We start from the raw sequence: 25,467 nt of genomic DNA on the forward strand, positions 1-25,467 counted from the left end.
AGGAAATTCTATCCAGAGACTTTTAACAAATAAACTCAATCTGAACCAACATGTATTATATGTCGTGGGCTGCAGTTCCATAGACATACAATAGCCTTTCCCAACTTGACACCTGCCAGATGTTTCAGACTGTAATTTGGATGGATGGGGGGTTAGTCCATTAAAATCTGGAGGGCCACAGGTTTCTTACCCCAGGAGGTAGATAAGAAGAGCATTACTTGAAATCAAAGATTTGACAATAAACGAGAAGTTTCAATAGGGAGCAATGGGACATGAAGAAACGGGGGAGAATATGGAGGAAACAATGGCAGAAAAGAATAAATATAGGGATGGCTTAAAGGTAAAGGGACCCCTGACCATTAGGTCCAGTCGTGACCGACTCTGGGGTTGCGGTGCTCATCTCGCTTTATTGGCCGAGGGAGGCAGTGTACAGCTTCCGGGTCATGTGGCCAGCATGACTAAGCCGCTTCGGGCAAACCAGAGCAGCACATGGAAATGCCGTTTACCTTCCTGCTGGAGCGGCACCTTGCCAACAAAGGTCTGTATAGTTAAAGCTATGGTTTTTCCAGTAGTGATGTATGGAAGTGAGAGCTGGACCATAAAGAAGGCTGACCGTCGAAGAATTGATGCTTTTGAATTATGGTGCTGGAGGAGACTCTTGAGAGTCCCATGGACTGCAAGAAGATCAAACGTATCCATTCTGAAGGAAATCAGCCCTGAGTGCTCACTGGAAGGACAGATCGTGAAGCTGAGGCTCCAATACTTTGGCCACCTCATGAGAAGAGAAGACTCCCTGGAAAAGACCCTGATGTTGGGAAAGAAGGAGGGCATAAGGAGAACGGGACGACAGAGGACGAGATGGTTGGACAGTGTTCTCGAAGCTACCTGCATAAGTTTTACCAAACTGCGGGAGGCAGTGGAAGACAGGAGTGCCTGGCGTGTTCTGGTCCATGGGGTCACGAAGAGTCGGACACGACTAAACAACAACAACAAACTTTGCCGTGCTTTCGAACTGCTAGGTTGGCAGGAGAAAATCAGGCTAGGGCTACATTATAGTCAAGATCTTTTAAAAATGAGTGAAAAGAAGAAAGTTATTTTTCTTTTCAAAGGCAAAGTCTGATGTTTCAAGTAGCATGTTGTTGTGTTAGGTACCTAGGATGTACTCTGCTACAAGCAAGGTAAATCAAAACTTTCTTCTGTTATAGGGCTTTTGGGCTATCACAGCTAATCTAAAAATAGAACAGACAAACAGATTTTTAGAAACGCATGGCAGAATTATATACATATATTGGTCTCACGGAATTAGCAGGATATCATTGCTGCGTCTCTTTAACAATTCAGCATGATGTATCTGAACAGTGTTGCACATTAATTAAACTGAGAGGGGGAGTGGTGGGACAGATAGAAAGAGGATTTATGCATATTCCGTGCCAGAATAAAGCACAGGGTACCGCTACACTTCAGTGTCAATTTAACACCTTACAGATGCAAATTAAGGTTCCCGGTCAGCAACTAGTTTGCTTGGGGGCCACTTGGAGAAAAACACCTCTCCTTTAAGAGTTCAGTTACCAAGGACACCACTTTCTCAACATCTCATTTGAACATAGGCAAATTTGCCCAGGAGCTGTTGTTGTGTGTTGCATGGAAAGGCCACAGAAGTTCAAGACATAAGAAAAAAGCGCACAGTCTTTAGCTTTAGCAACCAACTATGGAACTCACCAATCAATAGATGTCTTTCAGCACACTCAACACCCCACCCCCCAATAAGATCCACAAATCAGGAGAAGAGGCTAGGTCTCATCCTGTAAAAGATCTGCAGTAGGTGGGATACTTCTAGGTAGAGTGTAATCAGACTTCATCACTGATATTTGAGGATTATTAGCAACGCATAAATTCTGAATGAAAGCAAAACTCTGCATTTGTTAAGGGCTTAACAGGCCGAGCCTGTTTAAAGCAGCTTGGCACTAGCAACACATTTAAATGTGTTGACATGGAACGATTGCTCGCAGGGCTGAATCCTAAAAACCTGCACCTACAATGTATCAGTGGCAGATTGCACCTAGTCATATTTAATCCCATCCCCTCTCCTGGTTTCACTGAAGCATGGCAAGGCAATTTTCTGAAGGAGATGTTTACAGTGAGGTTAAAAAACAGCCTCAGCCATTTACAAGTCAGTGTTGTATTGTGCCTCCGACTCCAAGCCCCAAGGCCTGAACCTTCATCTTATAACATCTTGTATGTAACTAGGCAAGCAGTTTCCTGCAAACCTGGCCATATGGTGATGGAACCTGCAGCACTTCTCTGGTGTCTTTCTGTGCCGTTTCAGATGTGGAGGATTTAGACAAAAGAGCACGCCAAGTGCAGCAGATGGGGACCTCACACACAGCTGGGCACTTAACCCATGGCCATTCCGAAAGTGAATCAATGAAACAAGTGTGCAAACAAGCTTTAGGCTATAGGTGCTTAGCATTAAGAACTGCTTATACTAATGCACACATAACCTTGCAGACTGGAAGGGCTCTCTCTTTTCAACCACTGAAAAAGGTCAAGAAGACTATTGGATGGGCTGCCATTTTCTCCACAGAGAGATGCTGGCAAGGGAAGCTTATTACCCAGAAATAGTCTGAAAGTTAACAGAAGTAAGATAATACAATCCTATGTGTAAGGAAAGGTGCCATTTTGACAAGAGTGGCAAAGGACAAGAGGATAGATGTAATTGGTGATAACTCCCCTGCCACTGAGGGACGCGGGTGGCGCTGTGGGTTAAACCATAGAGCCTAGGGCTTGCCGATCAGAAGGTTGGCGGTTTGAATCCCCGCAACAGGGTGAGCTCCTGTTGCTCAGTCCCTGCTCCTGCCAACCTAGCAGTTCGAAAGCACGCCAAAGTGCAAGTAGATAAATAGGTACCGCTCCAGCGGGAAGGTAAATGGTGTTTCCGTGCGCTGCTCTGATTCACCAGAAGCGACTTAGTCATGCTGGCCACATGCCCTGGAAGCTGTACGGCGGCTCCCACGGCCAATAAAGCAAGATGAGCGCCGCAACCTCAGAGTCGGCCAGGGGTCCCTTTACCTTTACCCCTGCCACTAACATCTTACTCTTAGACTGGTGTCCCATCCTGGTTATCAATCAGATCTATAAGCACCAGCAATTCTGGATCATACAGTGGGCCCTGTATTTACAATTGTTAAGAAGGGCATCTTCCCTGCTACACCAGAGCTGTCTGTTACCTTTTCGTTTTTCCTCTCTTCTGCTTTGCAGGCTGTGTTGGTTGGGCTGCAAGTTGCCAGGCTACTGATGGGCCCATTTCCTGCTTCTCCATTCAGGTTGACTGCAGTGACGTTGGGAGGAGTAATTGCTGCCGCCGCCGACGTGAGGGGAATCATGGGCCTGGCACACTGTGCTCCGGGGATGATGTGCACAGGGGAGTGGTGGATGTGTTGCGGAGAAACCACAGAGTGTGGCCTGACCACAGTGCTTGGGAGGCGGGATGGGGAGTTCTGGGTTCTTAGTGGTGAGACTGTAGCTGTGGGCCGGTCCTGTGCCTGCACAGAAGGGTGAACAACTGGAAAGAAAGAGAGAAGGGAACTGTAAGGAAATAACCTGACTGGCCCTAAACATGGTCAAAAATAGGAAGGGCAGTTGTACCTTGGAAGTCAAACGGAATCTGTTCCGGAAGTCCGTTCGACTTCCAAAACAATCGCAAACCAAAGCACGGCTTCTGATTGGCTGCAGGAAGCTCTTGCAGCCAATCAAAAGCCGCAAAAGCCCCGTTGGATGTTCGGGTTCCAAAGAACGTCCGCAACACTCATTTCCAGGTTTGTGGCGTTTGGGAGCCAAAGTATGGATTAAGTCACTTTTAAAGGTTGTAAAGTGGTCTGGATCATGCCATCATTCCAAATCTGTCCAGTGTGTCAACTGACACGTACTAAAGCACTGGAAGAAATTGTACTGAAAATAATTCCTACTGTGGTGAGTATACTGTATTTTTCGCCCTATAGGACACACCGGCCCATAGGATGCACCTAGATTTTTTTTTTTTGGGGGGGAATAAAGAACAAAAAAAATTCCCCCCCCCCAGGCGCGGGGCTGGGGTGGGGGAAGCCCGAGCTTCCCCCTCCTCCAGCCCCCAGAACGGGACCCAGAGCGATGCCGAAGCTGCACGCAGCTTCGGCATCGCTCTGGGAGCTTGCGGGGCTGGAGGAGGGGGAAGCCCTCCACCAGCCTTCTAACCAAGGCTGCGCCTCTCCTGCTGTCCCCCGAGTTTGCGGGGCTGGCGATGGGGAGGAGCAGGCTTCTCCCCCCCCGCCAGCCTTCTAACCAAGTCGGGGGACAGTGGGAAAGGTACGCTGTGCCTCCCCGCTGTCCCCCGAGCTTGTGGGGCTGGTGGTGGGGCTCTCCTGAAGCCTGGAGAGCGAGAGGGGTCGTTGCGCACCGACCCCTCTTGCTCTCCAGGCTTCAGCGAAAGCCTGCACTCGCCCCATAGGACGCACACACATTTCCCCTTCATTTTTGGAGGGGAAAAAGTGCGTCCTATAGGGCGAAAAATACGGTAGTATTTTTTTAAAAAACTGTTGCAAGGCCACCGACTCATCTCAGAAGTACATTTTATTCCAGACAAATACTTTTAGGATTAGTTTCTACAACACTTGCCTACTACAAAAGCAAAAAAATGAAGAAAAAAATGAAAAAAAGGATATTACATTTAAATCCACGCAGATTTACTTGCATTTGAACATAGGAAGCTACCTAATTATTAAGGTCAGATTATTCATCCACCTACCTGTGTATTTTCTGCACTTATTGGCCACAGGTGTCTGAGTCTTTCCACTACTTGCTATTATATTATACTATACTATAATCTGAACCTTTTTACTGGAGATGCCAGGGATTGAATTTGGGACATTCTGCATGAAAAGCAGCTGCTCTACTACTGAGCTGTGGTCCCTAGCACTGTATCTTTGCCATTAGAGATATTATTGGGCAGAGGCGGCTTTTAGGGTAGCGCGACCGGTTCTGATCGCACCGGGGGGCGACAAAGCAATGCAAGAAGGGGGGGGGTCTAGAGTCTCACAGAACACTGCTGGAACTTGAGGGGCCAAAGTCTGCCACTGTATTGGGGAGTAGTTTTAAAAACCATACTGAAGATTCTTCTCCCAGGATTTACCCTTCATACAAACAGAACTATCAACCACAACAAGTTATTTATCGCAAGGCCATCTCAGAATAACAAGGATAACAAGGTTACAGATAGGTAGCCGTGTTGGTCTGCCATAGTCAAAACAAAAAAAAATTTTTTTTTCTTCCAGTAGCACCTTAAAGACCAACTAATTTAGTTCTTGGTATGAGCTTTCGTGTGCATGCACACTTCTGTGTATCTGAAGAAGTGTGCATGCACACGAAAGCTCATACCAAGAACTAACTTAGTTGGTCTTTAAGGTGCTACTGGAAGAAAAAAATTATTTTTTTTTTGTTTTGACTAAGGATAACAAGGGTTATATACCCAGTTGAGGACTCAACATCAAACTCCTACATTCAAGCTCAAACGCTGTCCAAGCAATACCACTTCTTATATTCAACCGTGCAATCATATGTTCGTGTAGCTACTCAGAAACAAGCCCCGCTATGTTCAATGGGGCGCAGGTAACTGTGCATAACCAGGAAGCCACCATGGTGCCCTCCAGATGTTATGGACTCCAACTCCCAATGGTCAATGATAATGAGAATTGTAGCCTGCAATGTCTGGAGGGCACTATCCCTGGTGCAGAAGATGGGAACCAAAGAGCAACATCAAAATATGATGCGGCACCTCGTCCTTACTTTTCTAAGGAATTAAGTTATTTTCTCACTCTTCTGCTTCTCTGAGAAATAGCACAGCTTATATCAATTTTTTATTCGTTCTGCTCAGAACAAGATCTCTGTAGTCTACTAATTTCCCTGAAAATTCAGAGATAGCACAAGCTGCTTGACCTGGCATTGAGGCGGTCATTTAACCTCCCAAATCTACACTGTGGCACCGTTGCCAGGTGTTGAGTGTTGCTGTTTTTAAATTTAAAAAATTCTCGGGACAAATTAGATAGCTCTGCAGGATGAGAAAGCAATCTGTCAGCCTCAGGAAGTATTTCTGAAATGGCTCTGAATTGCCACAGGGATGCATAATAACTGTTTTTTTTTTATAATTTACTATGCATTATAGTCAATGTTAAAAGCAGAATGAATCTGTACGCAGGTAATTATTATTTGAATCAAGAAAGCCATCTGGGAAAAGGTACATTGCGGAATGCATGTATTCTGTTTACATTTTATTTTCAATAAAAGGTAGCTGTATTCCAAGACCTCAGATTTATCGCTCGTGTTTGCCTTGCATAATAAAGACATTTCATCTTTCAGAGCCTAATAAAATGTTTTTAAAATGTTAAGTCATGCACTGCTTGTCAAGTGGATTTAGAAGCATTAACCTTCTCAGCATGCAGAGTGTTTTATGCTCCAAAAGGTATTTGTGTAAATATTTGTAAGCACCGTAATTGATTTCAGCTGTGGCAAGTGGACAACCTGATAAACAAAATTCAGTTCCCAGCAATCAATAAATACTACCCTAAACACTACAGGGCACATAAAAACCTTTCCTTATGGCATGCTGGGCTTCAAATAGAGCAGAATATTTTCAGAGGAAACCTACAGAGACAAAAGGCTTCCAGGGGCTTGTGCATCTGAGACAGAATACCAGATTTGGGGAATATGGATTGTTCAGACACATGAAGGACCTATACGTACCCATTTGTACAGAACTGCGGGGCTGGATGCCTGTCTGCTGAGAGGAATACCTCGAGCAATTATTCATCTGCGGAGAGGCTGTTGGCAGCTGGGGCTGAGTGGGCGGAGCAGTGATTGGAACAGCTGGCCTGACAACAGCAGCGGCGTTTGTAAGAGCTGGGCTTCCTGGGTGGACGGCTCCTGGAGAGCCTTTGGCTGCGGGAGACCCTCCTGCCAAATTCCTCGGCTGACCAGCTCCAGCAGGAACCCTAGAGAGAGAAAGAGAAAGAGAGATAGAGAGGGGAAACCAAAAGCAAATGCTCTGTGCAGGCACACAAGAAGACATCAAAAGCATATTCTTATCAGCGTTTCCTGAGGGATAGCTTTGTTAGCCTGCTCTGCACCAAAGGCACTCAGTTGCACCTCTCAATAGGTTTCCCTGGCACATTGCTAGGTTTCTCTGGTGAAATCAGAGTTCATGCACCTATGCAAAATCTGCAGGTTGCTGCAGATTATTATTATTATTAATAATAATATGTTGCAGCTGCAAAAACACAACAATGTAATGGAATAATGATGATGATGATGTAATGCAAGACTGATGCAAGAATATTTGGAGGAGAGACAAGAGTTAACATCAGGCCATTTGGTCTACGAAATTTTTCATCCCAGAAGCTAAAGTAGTATTTGGATCATTAATTTTAATCGACTAGCCAGTCACCTGAGTACCTCTGTATGGCATGCCTCTTTGCTTGGCTACGTTCGTCACCAAGGACTGCAAAGAAGTCTGAATGACTGCATGCTACAGAAATCATGATGGAATGAAGGTCGTTGGGTCTCTAAATTTTACAGGGTAAGTGCACTGAGAGACTGTAGCTTCGGGAGCAAAATGTAATGCAAAATGCACAACCACTAGCAGCTAACAAATTGAATTCAATGAATGTTAGGCACACCTAACTCTGCACTGCATTGCAACCTTACAGTCTTCCAGTAATTTATCTTGCTTAGGGTCTTTATACATGCAACAGAAAGATCCAAACAGAAATCCTTAATTTCACAATTGCTCCCTTAAGTAGAAATAATTTTTGCAGTGCAAAAGGAATGCTGTCTTTATGACCTTTGGTCTTAGATTATTCTCCTGGGTAACATAAGGTCCCTGCTTAATTGCAAACAGATACATTTTAACTGTTATAACAACTAATATGCATGCTTGTTCTGTAAATATATGAATTAGAAAGTTGGAAATTTAGGTCAGAGATTTAAATCAATCCCCTTTTTTGGTAGCTTAACTTATCATGATTTAAATCTCAGAATCTTCTTTACCTGGCTGCTCAAAACCAGCCAGGTGAAGAAAAAAAGGGGGAGAAAAAATTAACTCCAGCACCTTAGCTTAAACAGTATCATGGAGATAAACATTACAAAGATATATTACACTGCCTTGTTGAGATATAAATTGTTTGCAATTCTGGTTTCTAGAGAGTGCTTCAAGTATAAGTTTCCAGTTCAGATGTCATTGGAAATTGGTTTAACAAAGCAGGAAGTATCTCTGAAGATATACCTGGCTTGCCGGTAGTACAAGTGAAAAGGACCTAGGGGTCTTAGTAGGCCACAAGTTTAACATGAGTCAACAGTGTGATGAAGCAGCAAAAAAAGCTAATGCTATTCTAGGCTACATCAACAGAAGCATAGTGTCCATGTCAAGGGAAGTAATAGTACCACTCTACTGTGCCTTAGGGACGCGGGTGGCGCTGTGGGTTAAACCACAGAGCCTAGGGCTTGCCGATCAGAAGGTCGGCGGTTCAAATCCTCGCGACGGGGTGAGCTCCCGTTGTTCGGTCCCTGCTCCTGCCAACCTAGCAGTTTGAAAGCACGTCAAAGTGCAAGTAGATAAATAGGTACCGCTCCGGTGGGAAGGTAACCAGTGTTTCTGTGCGCTGCTCTGGTTTGCCAGAAGCTGCTAAGTTATGCTGGCCACATGATCCGGAAGCTGTACGCCGGCTCCCTCGGCCAATAAAGCGAGATGAGCGCCGCAACCCCAGAGTCGGTCATGACTGGACCTAGTGGTCAGGGGTCCCTTTACCTTTTATTGTGCCTTGGTCAGACCAACATGGAAACCTGTGGCAAGTTCTGGGTGCCACAATTTAAGAAGGACATTGGCAAGCTGGATTGTGTGCAGAGGAGGGCAACCAAGATGATCAAGGGTCTGGAAACCAAGCCTTATGAGGAATGGTCGAGGGAGTTGGGTATATTTAGCCTGGGAAAGAGGAGACTGTTAAGAGATATGAGAGCCATCTTCAAATATCTAAAGGGCTGTCACATGGAAGATGGAGCAAGCTTGTTTTCTCTTACTCCGGCGGGATTCAAGTTACAAGAAAGGAAACATCAGGAAGAACTCTCAGGGACTTAGAGCTGTTAGACAGTGGAACAGACTCCCTCGGCAGGTGATGGACTCCCATGGAAGTTTTTAAGCAGAGTTGGTTGGCCACCTTCCATGGATGCTTTAGTTGAGATTCTTGCATAGCAGGGGGTTGGAGCAGAATAACCCTTAGGCTCCTTTCCAACTCTACCGGTCTATAATTCTATAGGTAAAGATACAGAGAAGGAAGCACCTGAGGTCATTCCCTCTTGAATAAAGCATGGCTTATTGGACCAGGAATGTTACCTCTAAACTGGGTCACTGAGTAAGACCAATAAACCCTTTAGTCAAGTGCTATCTATCCTGAGTGTAACCAGCAATCTAGGGTCTCTGGCACATACATAAAGTATGACTGATAGTAGAGTGATATGCAACATAGCTTCTATCTCTCTCTATTTTAGGGGAACCCAGTGCAACCTGAAAAGAAATATATTTGTATGCTAACATTGCTCAGGATGTGTATGATTGCTCAGTGCCCATCTTTCCACTGTTTCTCACCTCGAAACAGGAGTTACGTAGTTGCCGGGAAAGACTCCAGACATGCCGTTTCTCAAAGACGTCCCTTTGAACCAGCCATCCTGACACTTCTCAATAACGCGATACATTTCACCCTTGCGTAGTTCCAGTTCATCCGTCTTCTGGGGCTTGTATGCATATAATGCCAAGTAGCTGTAAGAAAGGAATGACATAAAAAAGGAAGGTATGAAGTTGAAACACACACATGTGACCTGATTCAGGCTGCATATCAGTTCTCCCCAATCAGAAAGCTCTGTTTGTCATAAACGATGCTTCCTAAACACACAGGTAAGAGGGAGTTATTGAAAGTGTAAAGAATGGCAAATTATTCCAACTACAGTGGTACCTCGGGTTACAGATGCTTCAGGTTACAGACTCCGCTAACCCAGAAATAGTACCTCGTGTTAAGAACTTTGCTTCAGGATGAGAAAAGAAATTGTGTGGCCGTGGCACAGCAGTAGCGGGAGGCCCCATTAGCTAAAGTGGTACTTCAGGTTAAGAACAGTTTCAGGTTAAGAACGGACCTCCAGAACGAATTAAGTTCTTAAACCGAGGTACCACTGTAAAAAGCAAGAGTACTAAATGGCTCCATCCTGGTAAAGTTAGGCATGGCACCTAGGCCTCACTAATAATAATTGGACTTAACGTCAGTTGTAAATAACTTCCTCCACTGGTGTCAAAAGGACAGTCTCAATCTTAGCTGTATGTGACAGACAGATGAAAAGGAACAATGAATCAGAATTCATTGCAGGGGGCTGGACTAGATGGTCATTGGGTCACTTCTAACTGTAAGATTCTATGATTAAAATGATGCAATAATCCAGAAATTCTACAAAACAGTTATTAGAAATAATTAATAAAGAAAACAATTCCCAATTCCCCCTGTTTATCAGCTATGAAAATGTTCCTTAAAATGTTCTGAACATTTGCTGCATTGCACAAAACTGCCCTTTTCTACTAAAACCCATGTGGATTTATCTAGCAATAGGAGTAACAGGAGTAGGAGGAGTTCAGTCCCAGAACATATGAAAAAAGGAAACACTGAACTACTTGTGACTATAGACTGCAGCCAATAAATATGATGCATGGCTTTTAAAACTTCTGTTTTCCAGGAAATGTAATTTGAAAAATAAATCCTGCTTTCTTTCTTTATCCTTTTCCTTTACAGTGCCACGAATTCTTTTGCACTGTTTTGCAGGCAGGAAATAAAAATGGCAGTAATTATTAGGACACTTACATTTTTCTAACAAGTCCTCTAGGTGCACTTTGGGGCTCAATTTACCATGTGCTTGCAGTATGGAATGTTCTGATCTTTTATGTGTTTATTTGATGGTAAACATGTGAAAGCACTGCAGCCGTCCTCATTGGCCATACATGTGCAATGGACCACTCTACCATGGGCCATGCTGTCTGCCACTCCTGGGCGACATGCACACACCAGACATAAAAATTAACACTATTTGCAAGTGGCCAGTGGCACTAGAAAGGGAAAAACTGGGAATTTACCTTGACCTTTACGCAGGCAAACCAGCAGTTGCAGCTACAATATCACTGGTAAAAGGAAAAGGTAAAGGGACCCCTAACCATTAGGTCCAGTCGTCGCCGACTCTGGGGTTGCAGCGCTCATCTCGCTTTATTGGCCGAGGGAGCCGGCGTACAGCTTCCAGGTCATGTGGCCAGCATGACTAAGCCGCTTCTGACGAACCAGAGCAATGCACAGAAACACCGTTTACCTTCCCGCCGGAGCGGTACCTATTTATCTACTTGCACTCTGACGTGCTTTCGAACTGCTAGGTTGGCAGGAGCAGGGACCGAGCAACGCGAGCTCACCCCGTCACGGGGATTCAAACCGCCGACCTTCTGATTGGCAAGTCCTAGGCTCAGTGGTTTAACCCACAGCGCCACCCGCATCCCACAAAGTCACTGGAGGAAAGACCAAATGTGGCACAGGAGGGTTGTTTAAAGGGCTTCTTTGAGCAGGTCGAGAGGTTGGAAGAAGGTACAGAAGGGGTACCAAGCCACCCAGTGGAACTTGCACTGAAACCAGAAGAGCAAATGTACAATCCCTAGCCATGGTCCTAGCACCATGCTGTGGTGGTTAGGCACTATCATAATATTATCTCTCCACTATATAAGAACTAAGTGGCTTTGGTCTTCTACAGGATGACAATTTAACTGTTTTTTGCCTGAACAAAAACTTGCAATGCCATATATCATAAACCTTGAATTATATGAGGCTGCAAGTTACCTGATAAATGTTGTTGACTGACCAGTTTCAGCTGCTTTTCTTTCAGCACCTTCAATAAGACTTGCTACTGGGTTCATATCTGTCCCCAGTCTTGTCTGTCTATTGACCATCAGTGTGATTGACACTTTTAATCATTGGTAGGGAAACTGTGGCTGCCCAGATGTTGCAAGGCACTAACTCCCATCAGCCCTAGCCACCATGGCCTATGATATTATGGGATTTGTCGTCTAACAATATGTGGAAGGCTGCGGGCCCCCCATTCCTGTTTTTAGCAAAGATGGCTGTACCAACATTTCTAAAAAACACCTTTGCAAAAGTTGACCCAACCCTTAGGTGTAGATATGCTTGCTGGATGGAGGTGGGAAGGGAGCCCTGCTTGACACCTGTTGCGAAAAAGCACGGAAAAGCCATTCTTGTGCAGAAATGACCTAGATAAGGGGGAAAAATGTATATATATTTCCTTGGAGCATGCTCTTGGCATAGTATTGAGATTAACAGCGTTATCCAGCTACGAAGTCTCTGGACATGACTGCTTTTCATCACCCACTAGCATACACTTTGAGGCTGAGATAAACTATAAAGAGAGAGAGAGAGGGGGAAAAAAATCACCCTAGCACCTTCAAAGCGGCAATAAGATGACATTTCACAGTACGGTGGGCTGGATCTAGTTAACTGACACAGTTTTAATCTACAATATTCAGCACTAAAAGTTGCCTGCCAGAATTTCCAGATTTAACTTTGGGCCTGAGGGACTCAACTGTGACTGAATTTATAATGTTGAATTCATGGTGCTATGGTTAATGTCATCTCTGTAGGTCTATTATCAGTTTGAGACACAATTGCTTTGAAGTGAAGCCTGGCTCCCGGCCACAAAGAGCACGAAGGTGCTTATTTTTCTTTCCCCTCTCTCTATAAAATATTCTATAACTTGGTCAAGTGAAACAACGTAGGCAACTGGCTGCTAAAATGAAGAAAGGACCTGTCTTATATATATATTTTTAGCGATGAAAGATGGGGAATTAACTGCTTATGCTGCAAACTGAAACACATCTACAATTCTATGATTTGTACAATTATGCTGTTACCTGTACAACTGTTACTATCCAATTATCTTATCTGGCATGGTGTTTCCTTGCCCATTGATGCAGTTTCACCACCACAGCAAATTACTACGAAAGCTGAAGCTTAAGTGCTAGAAGATCTGCTTTGCAGGCAAAAGGTCCCAGGCTCAGTCCTTGGTCGTGGGTGGATCCCTCATCTGAAACCCTAGTAAGCCACTGCCAGTCCGTGTGGGCAATAGGATGAACCAATCGCCAAGGCAGATTCCTATGTTCCAACAGATAGACGTACTTCTCTTCTTATACAAACAAATTATGGCTGCATTCAGAAGTCATGCTGAAACACAGCTTTGTGCAATGTTCATCATGAGCCATGGTTTCATCAAATAGCCTTGTTTCAAACAAACCAGTTGATGTTTATGATAGTTTGCTGGCTCAGATGAAATGATCTAACCTCTGCTAAGCCAAACTGGGTGCAAAAGCAATTGCATGGGAGGAGGAGAGCAGAGCACACTGATCAAAGGTTCATTGCAGCTCATTCACAGTGGGCTAAGCAGTAACAGTTAAGTGTGATAACTGAAGATGGCCTATGTCTGAATGCACCTCCAGATAGGGTTGGGAGACAGAGACCCCTGTTTAAAATTCTTATGCTGCCGGTCAGTGTGGATCAGTGTTTCCCAAACTTGGGTTTTTGGACTACAATTTCCATCATCCCTGACCACTGGTCCACCTAACTAAGGATGATGGGAGTTGTACTCTAAAAACAGCTGGAAACACTGGTGTAGCACCATTCAAAGTGTAGGTGCTGACCTTTAAAGCCCTAAACGGCCTCGGCCCAGTATACCTGAAGGAGCGTCTCCACCTCCATCGTTCAGCCCGGACGCTGAGGTCCAGCTCCGAGGGCTTTCTGGTGGTTCCCTCACTGCGAGAAGTGAGGTTACAGGGAACCAGGCAGAGGGCCTCTCGGTAGTGGTGCCTGTCCTGTGGAACGCCCTTCCATCAGATGTGAAGGAAATAAACAACTATCTGACTTTTAGAAGACATCTGAAGGCAGCCCTGTTTAGGGAAGTTTTTAATGTTTGATGTTTTATCATGTTTTTAATATTCTATTGGGAAACCCAGCCAGATGGGCAGGATATTAATAAATAAATAATAATAAATTATTATTATTATTATTATGCTCAGCTAGATGGGCCAATGGCTTAGCTCAGCATAAGGCAGCTTCTTATGTTCCTGATTATGGACATTCTAAAGACATTGTGCCCTCATTGAAAAGAGAAGTTAAAAGCAAGGTAATTTAGTTTCCCGAATTTCTCCTTTGGGCAAAGCAGATTATTAAATTCAGATTTATTTTTGGAAATATACATCGGGCCCACACTTGGGTTTCTGTTTCAGCAGTATAACTTACGTCAAATACATACAAATATAAATCACATCCATTATGGGATTTATTTAAAGACATTTAAAGTCTTATCCCTGATAAAGTCAACCTCTTCTTCTTCTAAGTAATAGTTAATCAACCTGAATCATCTTTTGCCTAAGCGGAAGCTTTTTGCACATATGATGTTCATGCTATGTCTTCGTTATTCTTTTTCTACAGTGCACAACTGGGTGGTTTTTTTTTTCATTCTAGAAACTGTGCGTCCTAACAAAGATGGTCTCAGGTGTTCAATTGTACAGGAATGTAATGGTTTAATTTGCAGGAACAGATTTCTGCAGCTGATAGCCACTCAGCCTGCTATGCAATGATTCATACATCTGTAATAAATATCTTGGAAGCTAAAAATGGGCTATATAAAGAAGGTGACCTGGCCTTTCACTGTTCATTTTTCAGCTCTGGCAGAAGGCTGGGTTATGTTCAAGACAATGATAACTACATGAGAAGTGCTCCTGTCGCAGAGCTATTATTTCAGACGGAAAACAATGAGAGACAAAATGTGTTGCGTATCCTTAAAACAATGTTCAGTGCAAAATGGAGGCTTACATGTTGAGGGGCAGCTGGACCTTTGATGGTGTTCCTTGATCTCCAATGATTGCACTTGTTCTGGGTCCAGTCATGGTTGCAGTTCCAGCGAAAGTAGAATCCTAGAAACGAAAGAAAAATAGAAAGAAATGAAAACAAATAATTTCACAACATACTTAAGACTTGTTCAGGAGTTAGAGCTGCGCTCTCTCTCTCTCTCCCCCGAATCCCAAAGACTTTCATTGGCATGGCTGCCCTAACCATTGACATCCTTGCAATGCTAGCTTAATGTTATGGGCCAATATCAATAAAGAGCTCTTTATACAAGGCTTCCAGATGAATAGATTTCAGATTATTCATGCTTCGAATCACTCACAAACTGGTGACTCACATACTCAAGGTTTGGCTTGAAAGGCAGAGCTACTATTGTTCCAAAGGCAGTGAAAGTACCTCTAATCCCCTTACAATTACCGTAAGTACTTTTTGAAGGCCTCTCTGGTTGATCCCTGCCATTCATGTTCCTAGCAACACCTTGGCACTTATGTACCAAGTCTTCCCTGGTTTGTTTGTTAATTTTTTTATTTTTATTTTTGCAGTTTCAGGTCTTGCTGCTGCTGGTAGCTGTTTTCTTGGTGGCTTGTGGAGAATAGCAATGATGTGCTCACCTGGGGCTCTGGCGGAGCGGCATTTACTGCATGGTGCAGCCATGGCTGGTCCAAAGAGGCCGCCATCTTCCTATATGGCTGGGGGAGGGGAGGATCACTTGTCACCACCTTCCTCTGGCTGTGTTGGACCTACATGCAGGCTGACATCCCTGCTGACAGTTGCAGGATTTACTACCAACCCAGTCTGTTAGGTGTCAGCTCAGTGTAGGAGCGGGTAAGTTGGCATATGGACCTTGCTATGGTTTACTCAGTCACCATATCTGGAATTTTCTCCTGCATGCAAACTGGCCAGCTTGCAAGCTTTCACCTACCTCATAGCAACTGTCACAACTTTGATGGATAAGATATTGGGATCCTCAAATGGGATTCAGCAGGGGTGACTGTCCGGGAGTCCACATGGGGACTGATGGGCCAAAACACCTCTCCCAATGGGACCCTGTGTGGGGTCGTGGCATGTGGCCCACGTCGTGGGCAACTCCTCAACACAGGGTCGACCCCACTGGGTTCCTATCAGACAGGATGCAGGCTGCCTGATGTTGGATACATGCCCAACGCCTTAGCCAAACCTACTCTTATCTATAATCAATAAAATTGTGGCCTAATCCAACCCAGTACCAATCTGTGTTCATTTCCTTGGTCTTCCCCGCACTGGCTGTGGACATCATGAGTCTGTGGTGGTAAGGGAGTGCTCATGGAACCCCTGTGAACATGCAACAGCCAATGCACCTCCTAAACATTGATGTGCTGGTGCATCTTGCCTTGTGGCTGATATATATTCAACTCAACAATACATATTTTGCTTTACAGCAACTCTTTTTTTATTACCTTAAGGCATGTTTGTTTAGCTTTACACATTCTAGGAATATATTTCTGGCACAAGGAACACTTGATTGTTCACAGCAACGATTATAGCTCAGCTGCAACGTGCCCAGCAATCTTGGCAGTCTTGGAACTTGGAAAGCAAATCTTTGCGTCTGCTTTCAAGGACTTGCTCAATATCTCTATCACAGGAGCAGCGTTTAATTTGAGAAGTCGCATCGTTTTCCTGCTAAATCGTTTTCTTATTAGCCCTGTGTGATAATAATATTTTACATGTTTGTTGAAAAATAGATTATTGTCATTTGCTTTGTTCTGGGTATTACTTTTTTTTAATAACTGGGACTGCTCATCTCTTTAGTGAAAAAGGATGAAACACAGAGCAATGAAAAAATAATTATGGTCATTATAATGCAGTTTGTATTGAAGTATATAGTGCTTTCCATTCCGATCATATAAAGCATTTTCATAAGAGAAACCAGACAGAACTTACAACTGGGTACAAATATAGATATAGTTTTCTATGGATTCTAGTGGCATGAGGCTACCCAAGGGCACAGGATAATTTTTGTTGTTATTGCAACAAGAAAGAAGGTAAAAGCCTGTCTGAGTACAGCAGAAGGAAGAAATTTGGAAGTACTTAAATCCCTGGAAGTACTTAAAAGTAAACCCTGTGCTCCATTCATCAGAATTCAATCTATTCATCTGAGGTTGAATTTGGCCCTATGGTATTAAAAGTTTCCAAGGTCTTGTATCTACTTGAAAGTGGCGGGTTCACTTATTCAGCTATTAAAGAGACCTTGGATGGAATATATTTATAAATCTCCCCTCTTCTTTATGAAGTCTTGTGGGATTTTTCAAATCCACGAGTTGGAGGCGCATTTCATAAGCTGTGAAGTGTGACAAACTTTTAATGCTTCTTTCCAGCTCACCGTCTAATAATCTTAAAACTCCTATCAGTCATTTACTTAGCACCAGGAACTGGCGCAAGGGCAGCGATGCAGAAGCATCTCTTTGATGCTGAGCCTCGGACTTCTCATTCCGTATGCATTGTTCTCCTAAGATCAGAGGCACGTGGGCCGTGCATAAGAGCAGAGAACTTTGCAGAGAAGATTTCAGAGGGAGGGATGCACTGGGCCTAAGGCAACCTTATCCTAAAAAAACAAGCAAGCAAACAAAAACCCTCCCAAAAAAATGTAACCTGAAACAGCAACAGTCTTCATGTGCTGGAGGCAGGTGCGCGCTCGTCACCTATCCTTATATGTAATGTAAAGTGAGACATGTTTGCTTCATGCGTAAGCCTACACGCATCACCGCGGAACTGTTCCCTCTGGGCAGGGGGGGAGTGGAGAAAGATTGTACCAACCAGACGTTGCAATGTGTGGGTCTTTGTGGTGTTCCCACGGCGGGAAGGCAAATATGTTCAGCCCTTCAACACATGAAGACAACTGCCTGCACAAGTGCCTGAACTGAGCCCATGTCAAGGCAACCTTGGGTGCCCCTAACAGGATGTTTGTGCCACGTTGCATCCGACAGAACAGAATAAGAACCCTTGAGAGCACGGGCCATTTCAGTGGCAACTGCAGGGTGCTTGATTTACAGGCTGGAGTGCTTGTCATTTATACAGACTTCTCTTCCTATCTGATGCCAAGCGCTCAAGGTGAGTCACGTTAGCCTTGTTTGCACGTAATACTAAGGCAAACCATGGCTTTGGCATGAAGAAGAAGAAAATGTGCAAGTTTCTGGACTTAATATTGCAGATGCAGTGTTGGGCTGCCTGGGACTAAGACATATTTTGGCTTAGTGTTATGTCTGAGCCAGAGCTCAGTCACGTTTTACTTCCAGCCTGAATTTTGCTTTTTTGAATTGTTTTCTGCAATTTTTGGGGAGTGGGAATGGCTAAAAGAGCAAGTCCCATGTTGACACACGGGAGCTGAGCACAGTAAGAAAAATACCAGTATAGGTTGATATTTTTGCAAGCGGGAGGGGGAAAATGCTATTGTTGATGCTGTTAGTGAAGATACCCCCCAACAACTCCTATTCTGATTTCAAAACAAATTCAACAGAATTTCACAGCAAGGAACTCCTTCTCATAGTTGTTAATGAAAGGAATGTGTCTTTTAATGTATGGATTATATAGCTATATCTTATTTTTAAGGAGAGAGAGAGATGCACTCCGATACACACATACAGGTTAATAATATGCCATCATCTGGGAATAGCTGAAGTAGAAAACAGGCTAATGGTCCTTGAGATTCATGCTACTCATTTCTGTCAAATCCACTGACTATAAAACAATGGGTCATGCAATCACTCCAGGCCTTAATGTTCTTGGAAATAATGTGAAAGCACTTAATTCATAGTTGTGTTACCAAGTATTGGCAAGAAAGAACTACAGTCAAGATCAAGTATTCTCATCAAATGTTAATTACCAAAGTGGGAGGTAAAACATCCAACAGCTCCAGAATACAGCTTTCCATTTAATGGTGCCATATATTTTAAAAACACCCCTATATATACAGATAAACATAATTACAGCTGCAGATGGGCACACACCATCTACTTGTCTGCTGTGGAAGGTGATGAACATCAATCTCTCCTATGGATTTATTTAGCCTATAAATTATTGAGCCATCTGTGGCACTTCTACCCCCCCCCCCCTGCACCAGCAGGCAGCACAAGAGCTTGGAGAATAAGCTGCATTTTCTTGTAGCTGGACAGGAACTTCACAGTGGCTCAGAAATACCCAGGGACACCAGTTCCATGAAATAAGAGTCCCACATGGCTACAGGGCCTGGTGAAGCAGTTGCTACTGTCCATGTAAGTGTCCATCTTCTTGTGAATTCCTCCCTTTAATTTGGATGTTTCCTACTTTCCTGGTTGTATGCTACGCTGCCCCGATAGGAAAGCATTAGGCTGTCATTTCAGTGATCCATTGAAAGTAGTGATGGTTCTATCCTCCTATGAGCAATTTCCATTGTGCCCACCTTCTGTATAAAGAATGCCACTATGTCCTTAAATTTAATTTGTTTGGCAGAGGGCTGTACGACTATTTGACGGATTTACTTGTTCACTTCCAGATTGGTGCCTCAAGTTATAATCGGCAACATTAGGGCTGATTCAGACATTCAAAAAAACTCATCCCTGTGACACCCCTGCCAACATCTGTCCTAAGGGATGCATTCATAAGAAGAACGAACGTGTGACCTGGCCGATCCAAGTACTCAGAACTAATTCTTATGAATGTGGCAGCTGGAACATGTGCTGAAACAACAGTTGAAACTATGGGAACTGCAGCTGCTTCTTTGGCTGGCCAGTAGGCAATACAGTACATTCTCCATGTGAATGTCTGCCTGGGGTGGGGGCAGTGTGGATGTATTGCATGCTCCTGACAATGGCATAGCCAAGTTATTTTAATACCATGGTTGTCCTAAAAAACTGTACTCCATACTGGTGCTGTGAAACTTAGTGGACTAATGCAATAGGTAAGGTCATAATATAACCAGCTAAACACTAACCCTCGCATTAGACTGTTCCCCTCCACCCCAAACTCAAACATGAATTTAATGTGTTTAAAATTCCTAAGATTCCAATTTGACATCTTTTGTGGGTTACACTCTGAATGCAGAGCAAATTCAGATTAAAAGCCCAGTTCAGGTAAGACTTGGGACTCGGCTACATTAGTCAAGAAACAGCGTTTTGAATGCGTTATAAACATGAAACACCAGATGGCGCCAGAGAGCAAAATAAATTTCTAAGCGATTTTCCATAGCTTCCCCCCCCTTGTTATAAATGATTTAATTTCTGACTTATAGCATCCCCCCGTTTGTTGGTTCCCCCCAAGTAGTTGGATTCAAGAAGGCATGCAGAATAATTCTAAAAGCATTTAAGGTAAAGGTAAAGGGACCCTTGACCATTAGGTCCAGTCGTGGCCGACTCTGGGGTTGTGGTGCTCATCTCACTTTACTGGCCGAGGGAGCTGGAGTACAGCTTCCGGGTCATGTGGCCAGCATGACTAAGCCGCTTCTGGCGAACCAGAGCAGCGTACAGAAACGCCGTTTACCTTCCCGCTGGAGCGATACCTATTTATCTACTTGCACTTTGATGTGCTTTTGAACTGCTAGGTTGGCAGGAGCTGGGACTGAGCAACGGGAGCTCACCCCATCGCGGGGATTTGAACCTCCGACCTTCTGACTGGCAAGTCCTAGGCTCTGTGGTTTAACCCACAGCGCCACCCAAGTCCCCTAAAAGCATTTACTTGGAAGTAAATCACATTATTTAAAATGTAATAGAAGCTTGATTTAGTTGGCATCCTGTACATGCCAATAATGTTTTTATTCTGGCGTCTTCCTCACTAAACATATAGACTGATGTTGGGAAATCTGCATTTTTTCAACTAGTTCTTTTCACTGGAATGTGTTTTAACGGAAATGAGCAGAACTGACCATACTTTACTTGCACATCATGCCTTGGGTAAGGGGGTAAGGGGTAAGGGGTAGGGGGTAGAAAGATGTTAACACAGCCTTAGGCATATTACATGTGAATCCACCCCCTATTTTCTAATAAGTGTGCTTGTAATCCTAGTGTTTTGTCTCCAGGAAGCTACAACAGCTCAAACTTAAAGTATTGGGCCAAGGAATAAGCCTAATTTTATGCAAAAAGAAAGAAAGAAATAGAAATCAAATCAAACTCATGAGCTAATGTGATATGTTTTGAGTACAACTATCATTATCCATAAAAGTAATATTTCTTTGGAGCAAAACGAAGAATGGTTCGTGTGCAGGATATAAACTCTGTCCAAATCCAAAACCAGAAGGGATTTGATTTGTTTCCTTCCCAGTCTCCCATGCACAGATGTAAAGTTAAACCTTTTCCCATTGGCTCCTCTCCATTTTAAATATAACCCGTCTGCTTCTTATCTCAAGCCTCCCAATGCGATACTATAGTTTGAATCTTTATATTTTTCCCACTCTTCTCTTGACTGCAGATCAGACCTCCCCTGCCCCATTTCCCTTTATATTAAGAAAACCATTCTGCTGAGCTCAGTTTGCTTGTGTTGCTATCTTAATGCAGCAGATGAACTTACACACAGGGTGTTTGTTGTCCTATTCGAAATGTGTGTGCCCTTCAGCTGGGAATCATGTGCCGGTTCTTATTGTGCACCAGTTGACTCTCTATTCAAGACTCGGATTTGTTTGCAAGCAATGCCTTTGCCTTCTTCCTTCTCTGCTTGACTGTTACACTGGGGGTTCAGCCAGCCATACTTCATTATTTATGAGATGTATCTCTGGTCAGAAAAACCAGGGGATTTGGAGCAGGGTGACCTGTGACCTCTCTAAATAGCAAGGAAGAATAATTCATAAGGGGTGCAAATGGAGGGAAGATGAGCCATCTGAGGCCTAGACAAGATTAGTGAGCCAAGTGGGACCAACTCAGCTGCATCACAGGGCACTTCGCTTGTGGACAGCACCCCTGCTAACCTAACAACTAACCTCACTCCTGCTTAGTTTTATCATTGGCTCGCAGCTGTACTACATTCTCTCAGCGCCAATCAATTTAACTAGCCAGTAAGAACCCTCTGCGTGACAGACACAATAATTTAGGAGGCCATTCTTTATGTTTAATGTGTTGCACTCGACGTGCCATCATCGAATATGCTAGATGCATAGTCCATTGAAAGGGAACACAATAGCGATCGAGTCAATACTTGCTTAGACACACACACACACACACACACACACACACACACTCCCAACCTTTTGCTTCCTAGCTCCTTCACTATTCCTCTGGACGTTATGAGTGTGATAGTTTTTCCTGATTGTTGTGGTCAGAACCCAATGCTTTATTACTTCCAAGCTTTAAAAAACAATGAAAACTTCTTCTTCTTCTTAAGACTACCACTTATTTTCAAATACATTCAAAGCAGTATAAGACTTCTACATGCTTATCGTTAATGAGCAAGAAACGGCTAAGGTGATACCATTTGCAAAAAAAGAAAAAGGCAAAATAAATCTTGGATAGTTAGCACAACAGTATCTTCAAGTGCAGTTTCTGTGGGAGATTTTATGCTATACTGTGATGATTTGTTTTCATTGCTGAACATATTCTGTAAGTTCATTTTATAGGAGTGTATTGGTTTGAATGTGGGGTGAAGGGAATTTTAAGTATGTGGCAGATAACCTTAATGCTATGGATTATTTTTTTTATTTTAATGTCCAGTAATGTTTATGACCTGATGAAAGCATCTTTTACAGAATAGTATTTATTTAAATGGCTTTGCAATGCTGTCAGCAAATGTGCCATGCCTTAATTAACAAATATGAATTCCTTGGGATTTTGTATACACATAAGTAGACAAGGATACTGATAAGACACCTAGTTTAGTAACTGATAGATTATTGTACAGATAGAGATGACTGTATGCATTTTAGCACAGACTGGATTTCCTTTTCTTTACAGATTGAGAAAATGTTTCATTTTCAATGAAGAAACTAGCTTCGGATGAAGAGTCTTGAGGGTAAGAGAGATATAACTGATACAGCTTCGTCTATTAGAGAAAAAGTGTTTTTCTCTACTAGGAACATATACAATCTCTCACTGAATACAGAGCCTTGTAATCAAGTGAAGATCAACCAAACAATTTTCCACTGTTTTGATATATTTACAGGTTCTGGCACACAGCGGTCTAGTTTGCACACAGCACGAAGCCCAGCTATGGCTAAATGTGTAGGAGGAAGTATATGGGTAAAGGTAAAGGTAAAAGGACCCCTGACCATTAGGTCCAGTCGTGACCGACTCTGGGTTTGCGGCGCTCATCTCGCTTTATTGGCCGAGGGAGCCGGCGTACAGCTTCCGGGTCATGTGGCCAGCATGACTAAGCCGCTTCTGGCGAACCAGAGCAGCGCACAGAAACACCGTTTGCCTTCCCACCGGAGCGGTACCTATTTATCTACTTGCACTTTGAAGTGCTTTCAAACTGCTAGGTTGGCAGGAGCAGGGACCAAGCAACGGGAGCTCACCCCGTCGCGGGGATTCGAACCGCCGACCTTCTGATCGGCAAGTCCTAGGCTCTGTGGTTTAACCCACAGCGCCACCCGCGTCCCTAGTATATGGGTACTCACCAGGAAAAACAATGGCTGCCTTCACACCTCCTCAAGTCCAGCTGCCGCTGCTCTACCCAAAGCTAAGTCATCATTTGGCTTAGCACTACATCTAAACCCAGACTCATGTTTTGCACTAAGAGATGTAGCCAAGGTTTGCTCTTGGCCGACTGCCTTCAACAAGTCACTCAAGTCCTATTGACTCCTATCACAGTAAGTTCACTCACTATTCCTCCCACATACGCTCTTAGTAATTAAGACTGCATTCATGTATATTTTTTAGCATAGTTGGCCCTTCTTTTCCATGATGAGCTCACACATTACTGCTGGTATGTTAATCCAGGAATCGTGGATCTTTCTGATGCAGTTTGTCCTGTCCAAACAAATGTCAAATTCAAACAAATGGGTGAGTCGTAGCAACGTGAGATCTTGCCACAAGAAAGCAGTTCTTGAACTACTAGAGGACCTCTGCTTCTTGTTCTGTGAAACAGTCAGGAAAAGAACTACAGTGGTACCACGGGTTAAGTACTTAATTTGTTCCAGAGGTCCATTCTTAACCTGAAACTGTTCTTAACCTGAAACTGTTCTTAACCTGAAGCACCACTTTAGCTAATGGGGCCTCCTGCTGCTGTCGCGCCACCAATGCGCGACTCTGCTTCATCCTGAAGCAAAGTTCTTAACCCGAGGTATTATTTCTGGGTTAGCGGAGTCTGTAACCTGAAGCGTATGTAACCTGAAGCATATGTAACCAGAGGTACCACTGTACTGATCTCAGCTTTTCAGTAATCCAAAGAACTGTTGAGGCTAAAGGCTGGTGAACACAAATGACATGTGGTTATTTTTCTAATTGTAAGTGTGTAAGTCAGATACATGAAATACACAGGGACAGCGGCAATCATGCCCACTTTTCCTGAACCACCACCTTCACAAAATGTCTAACATAAAACCCGTATTAACATTTCTTCTCGTGGACATAAACCTAAGTATATACGGATGCATAAAGAAAATGAACTCTCATTTGTTTGTGTAAATAAAATTCTGCTCCCTTCAATTTCCTGCAACACACCCCCCCAAACCACATCACAACTTTCGTTTAAAACTTGGTGGCACTATAAAACAGCATTTTGCAAAACAGCATATTGAGACTGCTGCAAGTAGGGATGTTTAAAGTCAATTTTGGCTAGACAAGTCCTCTGGCTTGCCTAAAAGGACTCGGCAGGTTGCAGTATGTGTGTGCTCATCTTCATGAGCAGGATAATAATAATAATAATAATAATAATAATAATAATAATAATAATTTATTATTTATACCCCGCCCATCTGGCTGGGCCTCCCCAGCCACTCTGAGCGGCTTCCATAAAAACCAAAAATACAGTAAAATATCACACGTTAAAAACTTCCCTGAACAGGGCTGCCTTAAGATGTCTTCTGAATGTCAGGTAGTTGTTTATCGCTTTGACATCTGCTGGAAGGGCGTTCCACAGGGCGGGCGCCACTACCGAGAAGGCCCTCTGCCTGGTTCCCTGTAGCTTTGCTTCTCGCAAGGAGGGAACTGCCAGAAGGCCCTCGGCACTGGACCTCAGCGTCCGGGCAGAATGATGGGGGTGGAGACGCTCCTTCAGGTATACTGGACCGAGGCCGTTTAGGATAGCTGAGTTGGTTAGAGCGTGGTGCTGATAATGCCCAGGTTGCAGGTTTGATCCCCGTATGGGACAACTGCATATTCCTGCACTTTAGGAGTTGGGCTCTATGATTCATTGCAGTACTATTCTGAATAAGTCCCGTGAATAAATGGGACATGCAAGTCCACTGTTTTTCTACTGTACTTCAAAACCTCTGGGTTATCCATCTACCTTTAAAAAAAAAACAGCAATGAGTGAAGGGACAGGGCACGGAAAGAATTCTACTCTTCCTGGCGAATTCCCACTTTGGTAG

General features: G+C 43.7%; 2 protein-coding genes across 3 annotated transcripts in view; one reads left to right on the plus strand and one right to left on the minus strand.

The window, feature by feature from the left end:
• Positions 1-3,375, plus strand: part of LOC310761251 (uncharacterized protein) — a 29,965-nt gene extending 26,590 nt beyond the window's left edge. The window contains exon 5 of the mRNA XM_083611159.1: positions 3,259-3,375. The gene's annotated coding sequence lies outside the window, so the exon portion shown is untranslated. The remainder of the gene's footprint in view (positions 1-3,258) is intronic.
• The window catches only part of SH3RF3 (SH3 domain containing ring finger 3), a 196,160-nt gene that overhangs the window by 17,064 nt on the left and 153,629 nt on the right, over positions 1-25,467 (minus strand). For both annotated transcript variants that reach the window (XM_083610588.1, XM_083610587.1), the window contains 4 exons: positions 14,973-15,073; positions 9,665-9,835; positions 6,772-7,019; positions 3,228-3,562 (listed from right to left, as the gene is read on the minus strand). In XM_083610588.1, coding sequence (XP_083466714.1) covers positions 3,228-3,562; positions 6,772-7,019; positions 9,665-9,835; positions 14,973-15,073 — 855 coding nt within the window. The remainder of the gene's footprint in view (positions 1-3,227; positions 3,563-6,771; positions 7,020-9,664; positions 9,836-14,972; positions 15,074-25,467) is intronic.

Source organism: Podarcis filfolensis (genome assembly GCF_964270895.1).
Source record: "Podarcis filfolensis genome assembly, chromosome: 4".
NCBI lineage: Eukaryota > Metazoa > Chordata > Lepidosauria > Squamata > Lacertidae > Podarcis > Podarcis filfolensis.